This window comes from Strigops habroptila, chromosome 11, assembly GCF_004027225.2.
Source record: "Strigops habroptila isolate Jane chromosome 11, bStrHab1.2.pri, whole genome shotgun sequence".
Classification (NCBI taxonomy): Eukaryota; Metazoa; Chordata; class Aves; order Psittaciformes; family Psittacidae; genus Strigops; species Strigops habroptila.
In genome coordinates this window covers 31,487,025-31,506,468 of record NC_046360.1, presented here as the reverse complement: position 1 = coordinate 31,506,468, position 19,444 = coordinate 31,487,025, and the positions used below count along the sequence as shown (strand labels likewise).

Below are 19,444 nucleotides of genomic sequence, written 5' to 3'. Positions count from 1 at the left end.
CCTGCTCTGAGCTCTCCCCCACGCAGACAGGACATTGTGGATGTTCATACAAATCTCAGCACCACCAACTCCTGTGGAGATTACACCCATCGTGGGGCTGTGCCAGATCACATGTGGAACTTCCTTGGGAAAACACCTGTTTGGAGCCTTGAAATCCTTCTCAGAGCCAAGCAGGCAAGCTCAGCCTCTGCAAAGGCCAGTTCCTCTCCCTCACCTTCCAGCTCTTTACGTGAAAATGACATTTGAAGAATTAGTTTTGAAATACAACCTGAAAGGGACTGACTTCAAAAGCAACTGAATGAGCAAAGAACTGACAGACACATTTGGCTGAAGGCAATTGGGAAGACGCTAGTCTGATCCTTGTTCTCACTTTGCTTATGGCATAATCCAGGTCCCATCAGAGCCAACAGGAAACTCCAACTAATACATATAAATGCAGGACAAGCATCACAGAGAACACGTTCACAAGCCAAAGCCCCAGCTCTATTTCTACTTGTACAAGCAGGAATCAGGTGTAATTCCATTTTAAAGCACCAGATGGGTTGTACAAGTCTAAAACTGGGACAAACTGAGATCGGTATCAGGCCCTAACTGAACAGTGAGTAATAATTTAGATAATGCTTGTCCCCAAATGATCATTATCCAGTTCAAGGGAGAGGCAAGCCAAGTCCTTTCCACCTTGTGGAACAGGGCGTGAATGTATGTGTCTCTGGGTGTGTGTGTGAAATGAGTAAGCTGAGCAAACATCATACCCATGCAAGATGCAAGCTCACCAGGTAATAAACGTAAACAGATCGTTAATATCAGTGACTGTTCGATTTTTGTAAGTTTTATAGTAGCTATGAGGACAGAAGGGCTGGGCAAATCCTCCCAGCTCATAACTCCTCCAGCTGCTCATCCACCTCTGGCCAGGTCCTAGGGATGAAGTATTTGACATACACAGTGGCCTCAGCTTGCAGGTTGGCCACATTAAAACCAACTGCCTTCTCTAGAGATGACTCAGATCAGCTCACAGAGCAGAAACTTCCAATAACTAACCCATTATGAGGAAAGACATTCCTGGTTAAGCTCTTTTTTCCTCTGCTATGAAGTATTTTGTCATCGAAAGCCATCAAAACAGCCTACTAAAGTACATTAAGTCAAAGGAATGTCTCTGAACATACGAAGAAAAGGATAAGCAACATACCGTCATCATAGGTGGTGGTATCAGACAGGGAGCTGCTCTCAGATGGAATTATATCCTCTGTGAATGAAAACAAGCACTTTAAGCATAGGAGACCCAACATTAATTTCCAAGTACCCCATACAGTTTATTTTCTACAGCTGCTATTTATAATGCTGCAGTCTCTATGCTTTAGCTCTTAACAGCCTGAACACAGTCCCGCTTTGGAGCATATCACGACTCGGTTGTGTTCACTGCAGCTCAGCAAGCTGCCTATGTAATTATCAAAGGAGATCTTTCTTTTTCAGCTGCAGCAGGAATCAGGCCAAGATTTACAAAGGTGTTTTCCACCCAACTTCCAAGAGATCTCACAGGGTGTTTCAGTGCTTCATTAGGAGCAGGAGCCTACAGAGACATGTAGATATCTTGGCTGCTAGCACCTAACCTCCTCTAGGTACACCTGAAATCCCACCAGGTAGGTATGAAATGCCTTTCGAAATCTGGCATTCAGTTTTGAGTGTTTCATCAGTATACAAATTCTGTTTCAATTGAATGAATACCAAACCAGAATAATTCCACTGATTTCAATCAAGCTATTGCAAATTCCAGCACCACAGAGCGCAGTAACTGTTGTATGGACATCACAAGTTTTTTCTGTTTCTTTCACGCTGTTATTTATTCACAGAGCTCTACTGTACCAGTCTGTCCTCTCACTTTCATACTAGACACTACCACTCACTCAGAAACAGCCTGTGCTTGCTCAGGTTTAGAACAGAGCAACAGAGAAATTAGGCTGGTGATAAAAAGCAGCACTAGAGATAATTAACCCAGAGGAAAAAAAACTGTTCCTAGGTTGTTTCTGGCAAGACACAGCACTGGGAGGGTAAAAGTTTATATGGACCTCCATGCACAAGGGAAAAGAAGCAGGAAATAAGACATTAGGAGCCACTTTGTGTATGACACCTGCTTCTTCCATCAGAGCACATGCAATGTATGTTGCTTCCTTGCTGTCATGCTTTGCTGTGAGGAAAGGTCTGGTTACAAGAATTTGGTAAATAAAGCAGCTTTTCAAGAGCAGCAAAACATCAGGGCTGGCCCCTGCCCCGAGGGGACTTGTCAGACCACCGAGGATGGGTTGCAGCTCTGCCGGCAATCTGACACTGGGAAAAAACTTCAGGGGAGTTTATTCACGTGTATTTGACCATGTGGTGATGAAATATGGAACTGGGCCCACTGTAAGGAGGCAAAAAGACCAACAGCCTAAACCTACACTGCTGGATTCATGTGGGATCCGCAATGCTGACATAAAGGGGGCCTCTGAATTTAAATCCCAAATCTAAGCAGTTGCCTGCAGAAGGGGAAACAGCTCTGGACTACAGAGGAACGAAAGAGAGAGTGGAACACGGGGAGCAGGAGACAGTCCAGTATGTCCTTCACTTCCCATCGCTTGGGGGCTGGGATGAGAATAGCTATGGTTTGATTCAATAAATCAATGTTACTATTTAACATGTTATTTCCAACGAGTCACTCCACAAATTTACAGACGCAAGTGACTCATCACTGCTCAGCCTTCTGAAACCCTGAGCCTGAGTGTACTGTCAGCAATGCTGAAAACCTTACACCTAAAATCAATTACTGAAGCAGAGTTCTGCTTCAGGTAAACAAATACACACTGCAGTGCAAGACTCAGGAACTGGAAGGGAATGCAGCTAACTTATGCTGGCTAAGTATTTGCTGTCTTGTAGTCCCTACCTGCAGGGAGACCTTCCCTTCTGGGAAGACAGGGAGTCTATTCCCTTCTGGTTGTGTCCCCCTTCTCAGACAGCAAACAAGGATGTCATGTCCTACATGTTTCAAAATGATGGGCTAAACATGTAAGGACCAACTCCCAAGTTTCTTGTTTGCACAACAGGACAAAAAACTGCCTGCAACAAACAAGTGACTGCACATGGATGCTGCCTTCAGTAGCTTCCTGGTTTTTACTACACATCACATGTCCCAGGTAATACAGAATCTCTCACAACTAGTATCCAGATTGGTGAGCAAGAGACTGCAAAAACCAGATGTTTTCCCCCATCTCTGTCAATCAGGCACTAGCTGGGCTACACTAAATAGCGATCATTAACCTTTCAGAATAAGCACCTTGTGATGACAGATAGCCCAGTGCTGCTGTGGTTTGTGCTGGGTAAAAATCCAAACCAAGCTCTCGATGGGAATGGGACACGGCAAAGGTTTCTCCAACATAAACCTGGCAGTGCACGTGAGAAGGGTCTCCTCCAGGGAAAACAGATGTTGGCAAGAGGTCTCATCTCCACAGTCAGTAAGAGGGTATTCAATATAAACAGCAGAAAAATAAGGCATTTTCCTTCCCATCTTGTAATTCTCAGGAAAACCCTACTAACCTCACAAAACAGCATTTCCTCTGGGACAAGGACAGGGGAAGGAGAAATCAATTACACACTGACAATTATCCACACATATTCTCCACGGAGGGAAGAAGTAAAACATGTCCTAAACCTGTTAATCTCTACAGAAACTAGATGAGCCTGCAATACCTATGAGCTTTTTTACTACTCCCAAACTCCTTCAGCTGCCTTGGATGCTAGCAAGTTTTCCATGCTTTTACCCTGCGAAGCAGCAAGAATCTCACCTCCCTTAGGGAAATCACACTTCAGAATGGAGGGGCCAAGGGTATCTGCTTTCACTGTGCTCATCACTGGCAAACAGATTTAGTCAAAAATCTGTTTGCTACTATTTGCATTCATAAACTCTTGAACTTCATTTATCTCTTTCTGGAAATCTGTAATTTTTCATCGAGAAACAAAGTCTTTGATCTTTACTTCCTCGATCCTGTAGAAAAAAACCTCACACAGTCTACTTTTGCTAGAAGTAAAGCATTGTGGAAGGGAAAGAAGAGAGATCTTGCATGCGGCAGCTCAGACATACAACTGCACTCAACACACTGTGAATTCAGAAACCACACCAGTTTCAGCTGAGATGCTCTTGCCAGAACTTTCTATGTACAGCACCATCAGCCCTTACCTGGTACTGGAACGTGTCTGCACTTGTTCCTAGAACTGCAGCTTATCCTGCCCTCAGTCTATAAGCAATGCACTTAGCATATCAGATGCAGTAATTGCTTCCCTTTTTTTCTTATTTAAGTGCTTTCAGAAGATAAAAACCATATAGAGAAGATGTAAACAGAACTTGTAAATGAGCCAACTACTGTTTTTTCTCTCCTGTTTTCATCAGAACACGGGGAATTCTCTTGTTTACCTGGTAGAGTAAGAGTTGATTTCTGGGTTGGTTTTTTGCCACACTTGATTCTGTATTCATTTATGGAATTTTCTATCTCTTGCAGCTTTTTTACAGCATCAGCATACTCTTGCTTTCTTTTCTTCTTCACATTCTTGCAGAGGTCTGGCTCACTGGCAAGTTTCTTTGCAGCTTCCACCAGCTTTTGCTGTATGATAAAATTGCTCTCCAAGTCCTGTAAAGCAGGGTCCTGCAAATTCATGAGATAGTTGCTTGTACTCTGGGCAGAAACTACCAAAGTTTATTGAGTCGAAGATCTATTTTTGTGGTAATGAAGTGAAATCTTGAGCACAAACCACAAAAATACCAGTTTATACACAAGACAATCTCAGCATGTGAAACTTTTAGACCTCATTTCTGTGACTAGTGCAAGATTGTGAGATCTCCTGAGAAAAGTCCAGTTTCTCAAGCCTGGGTGACATAAAATAAACATCTAAATTCAGGTTTAGACAGCTAAACCTCCTGCTTTGAGTCTAAGCCTGAAAATGTCTGTTCAAAATCTCTCTCTACTAGTAAATTGGGAATTGGTATCACTGTACCTACGTAACAGGGAGTTGGAGGCTTTAATTAATTGTTTATAAACAACTTTGAGAAGCTCAGATGAAAGGCACTGCAGAAGTGCTAAGCAACACCTTATTAAACCTGGTCAGGAGGATTTTGTTTCAATAGCATTTAAGCAGTTTACATAAAATCTGTTTGCTGCAGCCATGGATTACACCAGTCCTGTAAGCCTGGGCAGTGAGTTTTTGGTGAAACACAGATGCAAAGTGCCCAACACCTACTTTCTACTTGGACGATACAGCTTGTTAACAAATCTCATAAGGAATGAGGGGTAATGGTATGTGTCTAGAAACTGCAAATATCTGAATTACCATATCTCCTGAGTCAGTCTCTGCCAGCAAAGTTTGTATGAGCTTCTTGAGCAATATAGCGAGCTTTTACTTAGGTGGAACTTGCATTAAGCCAGAGATAAATCTCCTCCTCCTGTCACAGAACTATGCTCAGAACAGATGATTTTGCAAGGGGAAAGTGCACACCCCTGCTACATTCTGGGTTCAAACACAATCTCAACACGACACAGATCAATGCTCAAGAACAGCTCATAGCTATGGGTTGCCAAATGGTGTTAGACACCTGCTCTTCTCTAATTACCAGCAAAATGGCCATTAAAATTCAAGTAGCGTGGCCAAATCAGAGGTTCCGGTCAGGGGCTTTTAAGGTCTTTTAAAACAGCCAACTTCCTGGTCATTTCAAAGGCAGCATGGCTGAAATAAGGGTAGTACTCATCTACATTTCCCAGCCTATGCAAGCAGCTGCCTCCTCTTAAACAATCAGGGAAGATCTGGATTATTTACAAGTGGCTTTGGCCACCGGTCTGGCCACCACACCTCTGCTGTGAAAACAAACTGCAGCGCTCACCTCTTCACTCGGGAGCAGGTTGTCATCCAGCTTGAATGCTGTGCCAACACGTCTCCTGACCTGGGGAGGTTCCTCTCCAGCGCTCAGAGGATACTCCTTGGGCATCTTGCCTGTCAGCTCCTAGGGAATAGAACGGGCTCCACATGAAGATCCAGAGGGAGAGAAGGGTTCTCACCCACCCTGACCCATAAGGTACAGCTCTCACCGCCTCTCGCAGGCAGATTTTCTTCAGCTCCTCAACTTTCTGAAGCAGTTTTTCCTGAAGGAGTTTCTCTTTCTTCTTTAGTTCCGTGATTTTCTCCTTCTTTTGTTCTTCACTGACCTCTGAATCCTGAGAGCCTGAAAAATACACTCTCTGTGTCAGAGGACTTGCATGTAAAAGCCATTTTTTTCTGATCAAGTAAGCTGAGATCTCCCCAAAGCAGCCCAGCAAAACAACACGTTATTCAAAGCGCAACGTCCAGCTCCTGTGTCATCCAGCAAGCAGGCTTTTAGGAAATCTGCACTTTTTCAAACCCCCAATGTATAAACTTGCATGAGAAGTCCCAAGTATACACCCCAAAACCCCACCACCATAAATATAAATCATTGCATTAGTGATATCTACAATATACTTGGTATTTTGGTTTTGACTGCTTTCAAGACAGACATTTGGGCTTCACCTGAAGGCACCTACATGCAGCAGCCGGGTTTTTACCTCCCCCCTTTTCCCTTCCTCCACAGTCAAGGGACATATCTAAAGTCCACTCCAGAGCTGAGCTTTATTTGGAAACACTTATCTTCTCTGCTCATTTTTGAGGAAGCTCAGGGCAAATTTCCCTCAGACCTTGATCAGTCATTCAAGGACTGACTGACTGGTAAATGGTATCAAGTTATTCATGGACCAGGAGTATATGGGTGCTTATCCATCTAGCATATTTTTATTTCCTTTTATTTAGTTACATGGGGGAAACAGCAGATTATAACATCGATGCTACTGTTTCAGATAGATAACTAATGCATGCCTTTGCATATGTCACTGGATTTATGGTCAGCTAGCCTCATTTTTCCTTTTAACATACACAAGCCCCACTGTACCTCGCTACCCTGCATTTACATGAAGCATTACCTGATGAGATCAAACTGCCGTTGCTGGCCATAATAAGCTGGTTCTTTGCCTCCAAAGTCACTAGCTTTGAAACTTTTGGTGTTCCCATGTCTGTCAGATCCATGGCAATATCATCCAAACTTCTGGCTGAAGGAATTTTTGCCTGCAGGAGTTTGGGAACAAAAGAATCCAGCCTCATCAAGTTACCGCTAATGAATTTCAGAACATGGGATCACAGAAGATGACGTTTCACACATCATCTGCCACAAAATTAAGGGCTAAAGCAGCAGCATCATGCGGGGAGGTTGTGGTGCACAGGGCTGTGCTGGCATTCCTCTCACCCTCTGCCCCCAAAGCCTTAGCCATCTCCCGTCTCAAAATCTCTTTGCTGTTTGCACCGTGTTCAAAATGAACTCGAGAAGGAGACAAAAGAAAAAGCAGATTAAACACTGAGACGTGGGAATTCCCTCTTCTGTGATCACACCTCCATAGCCCTTAATTGCAGGCAGGCTAAAATGGATCAAATAACAATAGTGTCTCTAATAAACTGCTCATGAAGCTGACAAAAAGTTTGTAGTTTTTGTCCGGAGAGTAGTTCATCCGTGGAAAAACATACACCAAAGGGTATACAGGAAAGGTGTTGAAACTTATGCCACAGTAAAATGCATTACAACTTACTTTGCTTTGCTTTCTATCCAAGTAAAACTGGTGTTGACTGATTGCCATCACCCAGATGGACTTGATCAGGGAAGTGTTCGCATACCACGTTTGCACTACCAGTCCGCTCTGACCAAAGGTCCTTCTTGACACTGAAATTCTGAGAGGGTGAAAAGAAATGCAATTTCAAGATAGGTCTTTGAGATTTAAAGTCCTTTAAGTCTCTCTTAACCAGGCAAGGCTCAGCCTTTATTTGAGAGATGTGAAAACTCAGATTTCCTTTGCTGCTGCAAAGGCTCTTTCTTTTTGGGAGGGATCTTGAGGGGAAGGCATAGGAAAGCAGCCTGTGGGTGAGCTCGCACCCTAACCAGCAGTGCTCCTGTGGGGCTCTGAAGGCTCATGCTCAGAGGAGGGAGCACACCACCAAAGCAGTGGAGGGCAGAAGGTGAGCAAGAAAGTCATGTCTGGGTCCTGTAGGCTGTGTTCCCAGGTCTCCTCCTGCACAGGCACGTTACAGCAGCCTCTCAGGGAAGGGTGTTGTAAAGTGAACAATGACAAACAGCCCTCCCTCTGCTCCAAGAACTCATTCAGTGGACATCATAGGCAATCTGAGAGAACACCCAGAGCTGTAACACATCAACAGTCACTCCAGGTTGCTCACTGTGACTGTGACCTTCCCTCTGCAAGCACTACTTGTCCATCACCCACAGCCCAGATCCAGCCCCAGTCTGCCCTGCCAAGCGCAGGATCAGGCTCAGTGTCACAAAGCCCAGAGTAAACTCAGGTCTGTGTTGAATTCGGAGGCACCTCCCATCCCATTCGCTAGCATGACATGACAAATCCCCAGTTTGGGTAAAGACTCATCCCACTGCTCCTCTGCCTCCTCCAGCCTTACCTGCGGGGATCGTGTACTTCCACAGCAAACTTCTTTTCACGGAAATAGAGGTTTTCCAGCTGTTTCCATTGAAATAGCTAGGACAATTGGGAGAGAGATGCAGAACACTGTCACTACAAGAATCACTGCTCTTCTCCCCGCAAGGATATGTAATTTCACCAAATTACAATTCCTGTGTATCTTTAGCTATGGCATGGACTTGACAACATCAATTAGAATAAACACATAAATATAAATATACAGGATGCCCCTCGAGTAATTTCACCGCTTACAGACAATGCATTGCAGATTGAGGATTTTGCCTGTGACATCTGTTTCCATCAATAGCACATTTAATATACTGCTACAAGCTCACAGAGATCTTGGGAGGACAGCTAAAGCCGTTTTCTCTCCGATTAAATGCAAAAATCTCCATACAAAGTAATTGCACACACACCTATCTCTTCCCTCAGTCACGACATCCCCAGGGAACAGCAGCAACTCCGGGATAACCAAAACCTTTCTCTTCTGAAGACACTGGTTGAGAGATTTAGCATGACATTTTGGTACAACACGTACGGAGACAGAGCAGCTACGTGAGGAAGCCACCCCCAGTGTGCAGTTCTGTAAGGAAACCGCAGATTTCCTGCAAAGTGCCAGGTGGGAGAAGAGATCAAAGTCAACCAGGGCTTGGCAGCTGCACCCATGGGATCACGATTTCATAGGAATCTGCTCTCCCTGTGCACCAGCATTAGCCACCCTCTGGGGGTGATCCATCAGAGGCTGCATGTTCCCAGCGTAGCTTTGGCTGAGCTGTTCCCCAGCCCCTAGCGCAGGTTTCTGTGGCAGCAGCATCTCCTGCCCTCTCTCCAGCAGTAACAGGGTGCACACCGAGACCTGTATGGGTGTCCCCAAGGATGTCACCTGAAGACGACGGGGTGTACAAGTGCAGTAGCACACGCTGTAGTTCACAGCTGGCTGCTTTCCAGAGCTACAGCCCACACGGAGGTACCTGAGGTACTTCCACCCAGGCTGGGCAGGCAGGGCCAGCGTGAAGTGGAAATGCTCAGCTTGCAACACCACTGATGCATCAAAGCACCCAGGCCATCACAGCAACAGCCTTCAGGAGGGCAGCCACCACACCGCAAATCCCCACGACACACGACATTCCCTCCATCAAAACCCAGCACGTCGTGCTCTGACTATGGAAAAACCTCAAATTGTGTAAAAAATTACCTATTACACCGTGCTGCATATGAAACGTTCTTAATACAGGTTGTAAATAAAGCATAACCCAGTGCGTGTTTGCAGGGAAAACTGGCTCTTCCAGCGACCTTTCCCTCTGTTTAGTTAAAGCTTTCTTTTCTAGTACTACAATTTACTATTAGATCCTGCTAAATGAAAAATGCAGCAAGGGGAAATGTCATTTACTTCAACTAATAAGTCATTTTCTAGAAGATCAGGGACTCTGCTGCTTAAGTACGTTTACTTTAGTATCAAAGCACCCTGCCCCATCACACTGCTTTCAGAAGCAGAACTCTTTACAACTTGGCATTAAACTTTTAAATAAATGTATTTTTAAAGTAAATTACAAAGCAAACAGCTCACAGTGACTGTCAGGACATTGAGCAATACCACCCATGGGTACTCCAGCACACAGGGATCCCCAACATGACCCCAGAAGCTCAGCCACCCCGCACAGCCCATCCCTGCACTCACCTCCCCACATCACCAGCCCCTCCGGGAAGCATCAAGGCCAACATGAGCAGAGCAGAGCAGGGCAGGAGGCGGCCGCCGTGCCATCGCTCCCGCCGGTGGACACAGTCCGTGTCCGTGCCGCTCCGGCTTCACCTCCCACTGCTGACACACGCCTGACATCACCGCCTCTCCCGGCAGCGACGCCTCCCGACCCACCCTTTTCCCGGGATAAAGGGAAAACCCAACCAAGGGGAGAACACAAAAAGGGTTCTACCAAGGGGCTGCACCCCTTCAGCACACCCTGAAGCCTTGCAGGAGGCTAAGGTGGGAGCCAGCATGGCAAGGGGGCTGCAGCCGGTGGTTAGCCCCCGAGCCCTGGCCCTGCCTGCGTTGACTCATGCAACAGGTTCGACAAGAAGCATTGTGCGTGTTCCTCGCTCCCACGCTCATAAAAGTGATGGGCGTGCTTCAAACATGACCTCTGGAAAACTGCCTCTCTGCCTCTTATCAGGTTGTGGGTGATGACTCCCCCCATCCCCTGTATCACTTCCTCTGGGTTTTTCCCCTCCGGATGCGCTTGGCATTCCCGAGGGCTGTGGGAGAAGGGGTCACCTGTCTTAAGGGCAGTGGAGGTGAAAAGGGTCACATCTGGCACAGGATAAAATGCAGCTGGCCCATCACCTTGAGCAGCCTTCTGCCCAGGCTGAGGGATACACCAGCACTCCTGCCATGAGGAGCTGCCTGTGTAAACCCAACACCAGCCCCTGGTGAAATGCATCCCTGATCATTTGTGGTGCTGAGAAGGAAAAACTAAACCCCTTTGCATGTGTAAGAAAACCTGCATGGAATTGCCTCAGGATGTGGGTAGAGCTTTGCCCCGTTTCCTCCCCACCCTGTGAGATCCATCCCAGGCCAAGGAGGAGCTGACAGGCGCCCCAAGCATTTGCAGCCGGGTATATTCAACACAAAGACATTTGCCTCCTTGCCCAAAGACATGTAGTAGGACAGGGATAACTCCAGCTCCCCTCTTCTGCTGCTCTGAGGCAGGAGAGATGGGAGAAGCGGTATTTGAAATCCTGCTCACAGGACATATTTTGTTCTTAATGGACTTAAAAGTGCTCCATCCCTAAGCTATCTCACTCCAGAACAATGTAAGCTCCTTAGCAATCAACTCCTCTAACAAACCCTCCCACAGTTGAGTCCTTAAAACAAAAGGCCAATGGGCTAGTAATATGTATGTAACTGCACTTCAAAATAATCAAGAACGAATGTATTAATGAGTTTCTGCCTAACATGTCTGGATTCACGAAGACAAAAGGAAAAAGGCCTCAATACAAACAAGGGGGAAGGGGAAGAAGTAATAAAGCAGAGTAAGCCAAATGAAATTCTATAAACTCCTTCCAATAAAATTCTTCTAAATTGTGGTCAAAAGGCAATACTCAAATTGTCACTGCACTAGAGTTTTCCTGCTCCCTTTAAATACTTCTTAACTCTGTATAGACATGTTTCTAAATCATTCCTAATTTCAATCTTAGCTAAACTACATGCATATTAAGAAGACAAAAGAGTTGTAAAAAAAATAAAGTCTGAAGCTGGTTTTTGAGGCTGGAAGAACAATTAGGAATAATTACAATGTTTTTTATGGAAGTTTTGCAATGTATGTTCCCTCTAACCAGATGATTAGGTCCACCTGAGCTAATGAATGTTTTCTTAATAGCCTTCCCATCCATTTAGATTGCCAGATCTTTAAAGGCTCCTGAAAACTCCCACTAAGTGTAGCTGGGGGTGCCTGTCCGACTCTGCAGGCAGAGTTTGGCCTGGCCAAGGTTTAATTCCTGTGTCTTTTTGGACAAGGAGGTGCAAAACTCTCTGATCACACCTTTGTGCACCAGCCAGACCCCTACCACCCAGCTGCTGCTTTTTCAGCCCAGGATTTTTAAGCTTCCTCCATTTCAACTGTGATCCTCTCTGAGATACTACAACACACTGAACAAAAAGATATCACCCTCCTAACCCTCTTTTCCCATACAAAAAGAGCTGTAATTGTAGTCTAACGAGACACAAAGCAGACACAGACAGCTTAAGTAGTGAGACACCTTAATAAAAGAAGCAGCTGGGTTTTTACCTGGCTGATCTCGCATCCAGTTTTGAATAAAAGGCAAGTTTGTCTGGGCCTGACAGCAGGAAAACAGCCCCATCAGTATTGCAGGCAGGAGCTGGCAGAACCCCTGCCTTGAGAGAGATACAAGAGGGCTGCTCAGGGGCCCTCTGCTTAATATTCCTATCAGCATGATGCATTTTGTTTGAAAAACATATACCTTTTTTTTTCCAAGGAGGTGAAAATCCCCTTGAAAATCCCCTTAGAACTGGCTGCAGGGGTTGTGTGTCCAAGCACTGCTGCCCCAGCCCCGGGCATCACACCGGCCAGGGTTGTACGTGGGATGTTTCCAAGGTTGATGGCAAATTCTGACCCAAGAGCTAAATTACAGAGATCTCTGAATTTCCACCCACTGGGTAAGGCCGGTGTGGAAGCACAAACCATGCTGCAGCGTTTGCAGCAGCCTTTCCCTCGGGAAGCACATTCAAAGCACCTCGTGGTACGTGCGGTGCCTGTAAGGAGGTTTGCCAACCAGCACCCCAGGAATAGGCTGGGAACGGCAATCTTCAGACAAATCTGGCAATTCAGACCAAGGAAACATAAAAGATTTCTGCCCACAGGAATGCACCCCACCCCGATGAAGGAAATTACCACCCTGGCGGCAACACTAGAAGAAGGGCTGTGTTTCAGCCCCTCCACTGCAGTTTGCAGTCTGGCATACTACCTCCAACTGACATATCATTATTATTATTGTTACTACTACTACTACTATTACTGTTAATTTTTATTATTTTCCTTATTTTTTTTAATTGCTATGCCTGACTATGGAGGGAAGCATTTGAGGAGATGGCAGGAGAGCCAAACTGCCACACCTGCAGCAACTTCTAAGAGAAGGAGGCAGACGGCTCCTACCTGTGCCAGCATAAATTGGCAGAGCTCACCCAGAGGCATCCTTCATCTCTTGCATATTAAGCCAGTCCTCTAAAAAAAAAAAACCTCTTCAATCACATTTTTTTCTAATACATTATACCTGGTTCTCACTAGCATTGGCATTAATGAGAGATCTCTCAGCACCAAACTGCCTCAAAACATGTGTTTTGGGGCAGGTGACACTCAACTTTCCACACATCTGGAAGGAACTGAATTTCAGAGCAGTCTTCTAACAGCTCTGTGTTTATTTTAAATAATTATGCAAGCTTAGTATCTTATGTTTAAATCAATGCCTTCCACTTGGTGAGAAATAAACACTGTAAAAGAAATCTCTGCCTAATGAGATCCACCTGCTGAGAAGCCTGTACAAATGCTGTTGTGTTCTGAACCATTCAGCAAAGCAGGACAGCAAATCTACATTAAGTAAATATCCTGCAAGGAAAAACTTCCAGCATCAGCTCTTAGTATATGTAGAATTCAAAGGAAAATGTCATAATACTGCCTCCAAGCTCAGGAGTGATGCATCCCAACAAAGAGTAAGTCAGGCAAAAACACTAGGAAGCCTGTGTGGATGAACAAGGAGGGCCTGGACAAATTCTGACACAAAAAGGAAGTCTACAGAGGGTGGTAACACTGATGAGCATCCAGGGATCAGGTTAGGAAAGCGAAAGCCCTGATGGAATTAAATCTGGCCGAGGACATCAAGGGCAACAAGAAAAGCTGCTATAGGTACCTTGCTGATAAAAGGAAGACTAGGGAAAACGTGGGCTCTCTTCAGAAGGAAATGGCAGGCCTGGTAACCTGGGGTATGGAGAAGGCTGAGGTACTCCATGACATTTTTGCCTCAATCTTGACTGGCAAGAGCTCCAGCCACACCACCCAACTCGCAGAAGGCAAAGGCAGGGACTGGGAACCATGCACTGTAAGAAGACCAGGTCCGAGATCATCTAGGGAACCTGAGGGTGCACAAGTCCATGGGATGAGATGCATCCATGGTTCCAAGGAACTAGTGGAAGAAGTGGCTAAGCCACTATCCATCATATCTGAGAAGTCGTGGCAGCAAAGTTCTCACTGACTGGAAAAGGGGAAACACAACCCTCATTTTTAGAAAGGGAAAAAAATAAGACTCAGCGAACTACAGCCTGGTCAGTCTCACATTGGTGCCTGGCAAGATCATGGAGCAGATTCTCCCTGAAACTATGCTAAGACACATGGAAAATGAGGAGGTGACTGGTGACAGACAACAGGGCTTCACTATAGGCAAATCATGCCTCACAAATTTGGTGGCCTTCTATGATGGGGTTACAGCATTGGTGGATAAGGGAAGAGCAACTGACGTCATCGACCTGGACTTCTGCAAAGCATTTGACACTGTCCTGCATGATATCCTTGTCTCTAAACTGGAGAGACATGGATTTGATGGATGGACCACTTGGTGGATAAGGAATAATCTGGATGGCTGCTCTCCTCAGAGCCTTCTCTTGTCCAGGCTGCAGCTCCTCTCCTGTGGAGACAGGTTGAGAGAGCTGGGCTTGTTCAGAAAAGGCTCTGGGGAGATCTTAGAGCAACTCTTTTCGGTACCGACAGGGAGCCAGCAAGAAAGCTCTTACGAGGGCATGCAGGGATAGGCAAAGGGGAATGGCTTTAAACTGAAAGAAGTAGATTTAGATAAGATATCAGGAACAAATTATTCCCTGTGAGGGTGGTGAGGCCCTGGCACAGGGTGCCCAGAGAAACTGTGGCAGCCCCATCCCCGGCAGTGTTCAAGGCCAGGTTGGACACAGAGGCTTGGAGCAAACTGGTCTAGTGCAAAGTGGGTGGGAACTGGATGAGCTTTAAGTTCTGTTCCAACCCAAACCATTCTATGACAAATATCACCCATTTCAAAACCAGTGTACTCTAATAAAAACACTTCCGAGAATATAATGTATTCAAGACAACCATCAGTAGAATTGAACTCTTTGTAAATCTGAAACAATACCATAGCAAGATAAGTTCTCTTCAGATATTATAGCTCATTTATTACCAGGGAGTTGCCCACAGAAACACAATAAAGTGGGAGAACAAGTCAAAAAGCCAGCAAGCTGCCTTCTCAAATTCCCATCCCTCAGAGGATCGCCACATGTTGGCTGAATGCAGAATAAACTCAATTCAATACCCTAATACATGCTCCATAAACAAGACGACACAATGTTTATCTCACCCGTGAGAAGAACAGGGGTAGAGATACAAGGGAGATGCATTCTGTTTTGAAACAAATGAAGTCCTGGGGCCTGGTTTATGTTTTTCCTAATTGATTCAGAGGAGACTAGGGACAGGATCTTGGCATGCCACCCTATAGCAAGCAGGAGTCATTTCTCCAAACAGAAGGCATTTCTTGGTGTTAACTGCAGCTGAAGGGAGAATATGTTTGCAAAGCAGCAGGACTGCAAAGTTAATCCCAGCTGAAATCTGAACATGTCTTGCCAAACCCAGTCTTTCTTATACCCTATGAGGATTATAATCAACTAAGCTCAGTGTAACCTCCAGCCAGTGCAGAGCCACTGCTTTTATCTACAAAGAAAAAGACTATTTTTGTAAATGACACAAAAAATTATTCTCCATTTTCAGTCTATTCCAGAGGTGCAGCACAGTGCTTCCCTTGGTGCCCATCAGCTCACAGTCTCAGGTGAGGGGTACACCACAGGTTTGCTTTGCTAGAAACCACTTCCAAAGCAATACAAGCTTTCAGGAGTGATTTACTTCTCCAAACCATCTTGGGTCAACCAGCAAAATATTAATAGCTGGACTCAAACCTCCCCAGCCAGCTTTGCACAGACAGACAGCCACGGCAGGTTCTCCTGGTCCAGCCCTGAGTTACACACTGTCCTCTCTAACACCACACATTCCCCTCATGGATGATTGACGGTACATGCGCAAGCATCGGCAAGGCTAGGCGATACCGATCTGGAGATTGCTTCATCCAGGTCTGTCCTGCAAGTTGTTTCCTGTGAAGAATTCTCAGCCTTGGACTTCACACAACAGTGTTGATCCAATAACAAAATCTTGGGATAACCACTATGCTCCAAGGCTCATATTTAGGTCTCTTTGCCTAAAGACATACTTGGATAAAGCCAAAAGATTTCACTTTTTGTGGAGGATGGTTTTATTTGTTGAGATTTAGTTGACACTGAATTAATGAGTGCAGTTAATTTTATATATATATTTTTTTTATTATTATGTTTTAAATCTTATTCTGGATATGGACTTGGCTCTTACCAAATGCCTGTGATAAAAACATTAAGCAAATGCAGCCATTAGCACTACAGAAAAGACAGAGGGAGCAGAATATACCTGCCTGGTGTGAACTCTGCTGAAGCACAGGCACCAGTTCTTGTTCAAAGCCTCCCACCTGAAACTCAGCAGCTTTCCCACTGCATCCGATATCAGAGAGGTTTGCACACCCAGAGATCACTTCTACCTTTAAACCTAGGAAAGGCCAGCTTGGCCTTCATTAGACTTGGACTCAGCCTTTCCCTTTTATTGCGTTAATCAACTGCTTGGATATTCAAACATCACTAACTGAAAAAGTGCACAATAAGGATGGTCATTCCCAGATGGCTAGGGATAAACATAACAGCACTTTTGATCCGCAGTATAAACACCAGGATAACACCAGCACATGGCAGTTATGAGTTTGGCTCCATCCTGAAAAGCAAAGCAAGAAAATTCTGCTAAATCCAGCAGAACTGGCATCTCTGCTCCAAAAGACAGGCATAGTTTACATGCCTACTCCTCTCTTGCCTGCTGCTTTGGAAAGGACTGTACTTGCTAACTCCTCAAGAGATTCAGGCAAAGCTATACAGATTCTTCTTGCTCTGAAATACATTCTGATACAATCGTAAATATGAACAAGCAACAATACTGATTAAAAGAAAACTTCTGTGTGCTGCATCACTGGAATAAACAGCAGTATCCAATATTTTAACTCCAAAACCAAATCTAGATGTGGGTGCCTCTCTACACCCAGCATCTGCTTTTCCTCTGAAAGTGATCTGATTCCCATGGATCATGTCAGAAGCGCATTTTGTATTTCAAACCCTGAAACACTTTTTTGTATAAAGAAACTGTCTGCATATTTCGCCACACATTAAAAGTTGTCATGATTCAGGACAACCTGTGGGCTTAAGTAATTTTTGTCTCCTCCTATTGACACCAGACACGAACCCATAAGGACACTACAGCCATACCCAGCCCCACTTTTTCAATCAGCTTATTGGCATTAAACCTTCCCTTTGCATTTAGGGTCCTCTCTCCCACCTTTCTTTTTAATCTCTATTTCCTGTTGTATAATTACAGTAAAGTAGACAACTATTATAATTTCCATTGTAACACTTCCACTGCAGAGGTGACCTTTGGTTTTTATTTCATTTTTCTTAAACACAGCTCAATTCAAAGGCAACGCCTTGTAACTAACTGTACAGGGTGTGACTTGGTATCTGGGCCCTGCTGACCTTAAAAACTTTTCTTAATCTGCCTGGTTGATGTTGTAAACTGAAATCCCACAGGCGTAAAAACTGCTTGGCGAAGCAATGCTTCTAGCCAGGCAGGCTGCATCTTCTTGGACATCACTGCTGGTCACAGCTGGACATCTTGGCTAGAGAACAACGTGTGTTTGACCTGACCAGAAAATCTTGTAGATGTTGCCTAAAAACAGTGCTGAAGAGCAAGAGGAGCTCCTTGATGCCTTCATTTGACAATCACTGCCTGCATTAATGTTGACTTGATTTTCTAGGGTTCCCCTTCTGTCATTTGGAACAGGCATGATAAGACAGTCTTGGGATGAAACTATGTGCTTTACTAAACAACGCAAAGGAAGGACGTACGAGTTCAACCTTGGACACACAGGTATATAAATGTACCAAAAAACCCCAAGTCATAGCCTGCTCTGGAAAAGGAGATCAATTTGGAAGCTTGAAGGAGAATTACTCTTCACAAGGAAGTTTTGTTAAGCTGTATTTTTTGGCACAAATACACTAAACAATATAATTTTGCAAATGTAAAAGTCCCTGGCAGGAAGCACACACTTCATGTGAACTCCTGCCCAGATCATTCCCGGAGTAGGAGAACAGCAAAAACCCCAGGTCTTCATCTCCTCACGTCTTAGATGTTTCAATGAAGACATGACCAGAAAGAAACCACTCAGACCAACAGCGTGGCTCCTGCACGTGCAGTCCTGGTTCTTCCCCACAGCCAAGTAGGTTAAACAACACTTCAAAGACTTTCAGGGCTCAGTCCTGTCGCAGGGAGATTAATGCAGCTACAGGACTGGGCGAGCTCCCAACACATCGTGTGCTTGAGCTGCACGAGGGGTTTCCAAGGCTGGTGGCAGAAGAGCCTGTTAGGGCTTGCTGATGGGGGCTGAGGGAGCCAGCAGTGCAATACAGGACCTTCTTCCCTGTTTAAACAACAAGGGAGGTTGCTGGCAGAGCTCACTCTGACGGAGACACACTGGAGAGCGTGTGGAAAAAGAGAAGAGCAACCACCAGTATTTGGCATTTACTCTCAATCCCCCCTTACAATTCATTGCATCATGGAAACATACAGTTGCTTAAGCAGGCCTACAGTTTCCCGCAGTTCCCCTTGTATTTCACAGATATCAGTGGAGCCTTTTATCACTTCACACACAAAAAACACCTACGAAAGCCAAGTGAAAACACTGCTTGAGTACAAGACCTTTAGCTTTCGATTTGCAGAAACCCAGTTGCTTCATACTTAGATAGTTATCCTGGAGGCTGCCAAAATTCCTGTCCAGACTGTCTTGAGACAAACTGAAGACAACACATGAGTCAAAGCTCTCAAAGGAGTTTTCACTATCTGCGCGAGAGACTTCTACTGTCTCAGTGCCAGCAGAATTCTCCTTCGGCCTCCAACCCTTGGTCATTTACTCTGACATGTAACACCATCCCACCTACCCCTCCAAAAAAATCAGATGCAGAAAACTTACTTTTCTGGGATTAACTTTGTCTTGTAAGTCGTACTGGCCTATTCCTTTGTAGCTAATTCCAAGCCACCACGGGATTCCTTGTTTATCCTGAAAAATGGACATCTACGTGAACCAAGAGCTACTTAAGAATTACACAATTCCAAGATTACAGCCCATTTCTTCCTGTGACAAGTATAAGTAGGTACAGAACACACATTTTCTTTGCAAACAAATTTATG

At 45.0% G+C, this 19,444-nt stretch overlaps 1 protein-coding gene across 1 annotated transcript in view; it reads right to left on the bottom strand.

The window, feature by feature from the left end:
- Positions 1-19,444, bottom strand: part of FRMD4B (FERM domain containing 4B) — an 83,952-nt gene that overhangs the window by 7,167 nt on the left and 57,341 nt on the right. Inside the window, exons 11-18 of the mRNA XM_030501162.1 lie at positions 19,227-19,313; positions 8,536-8,612; positions 7,662-7,800; positions 7,005-7,146; positions 6,102-6,235; positions 5,897-6,016; positions 4,439-4,667; positions 1,187-1,243 (exon numbers count right to left, since the gene is read on the bottom strand). Of these exons, the coding sequence (XP_030357022.1) occupies positions 1,187-1,243; positions 4,439-4,667; positions 5,897-6,016; positions 6,102-6,235; positions 7,005-7,146; positions 7,662-7,800; positions 8,536-8,612; positions 19,227-19,313 (985 nt within the window). The remainder of the gene's footprint in view (positions 1-1,186; positions 1,244-4,438; positions 4,668-5,896; positions 6,017-6,101; positions 6,236-7,004; positions 7,147-7,661; positions 7,801-8,535; positions 8,613-19,226; positions 19,314-19,444) is intronic.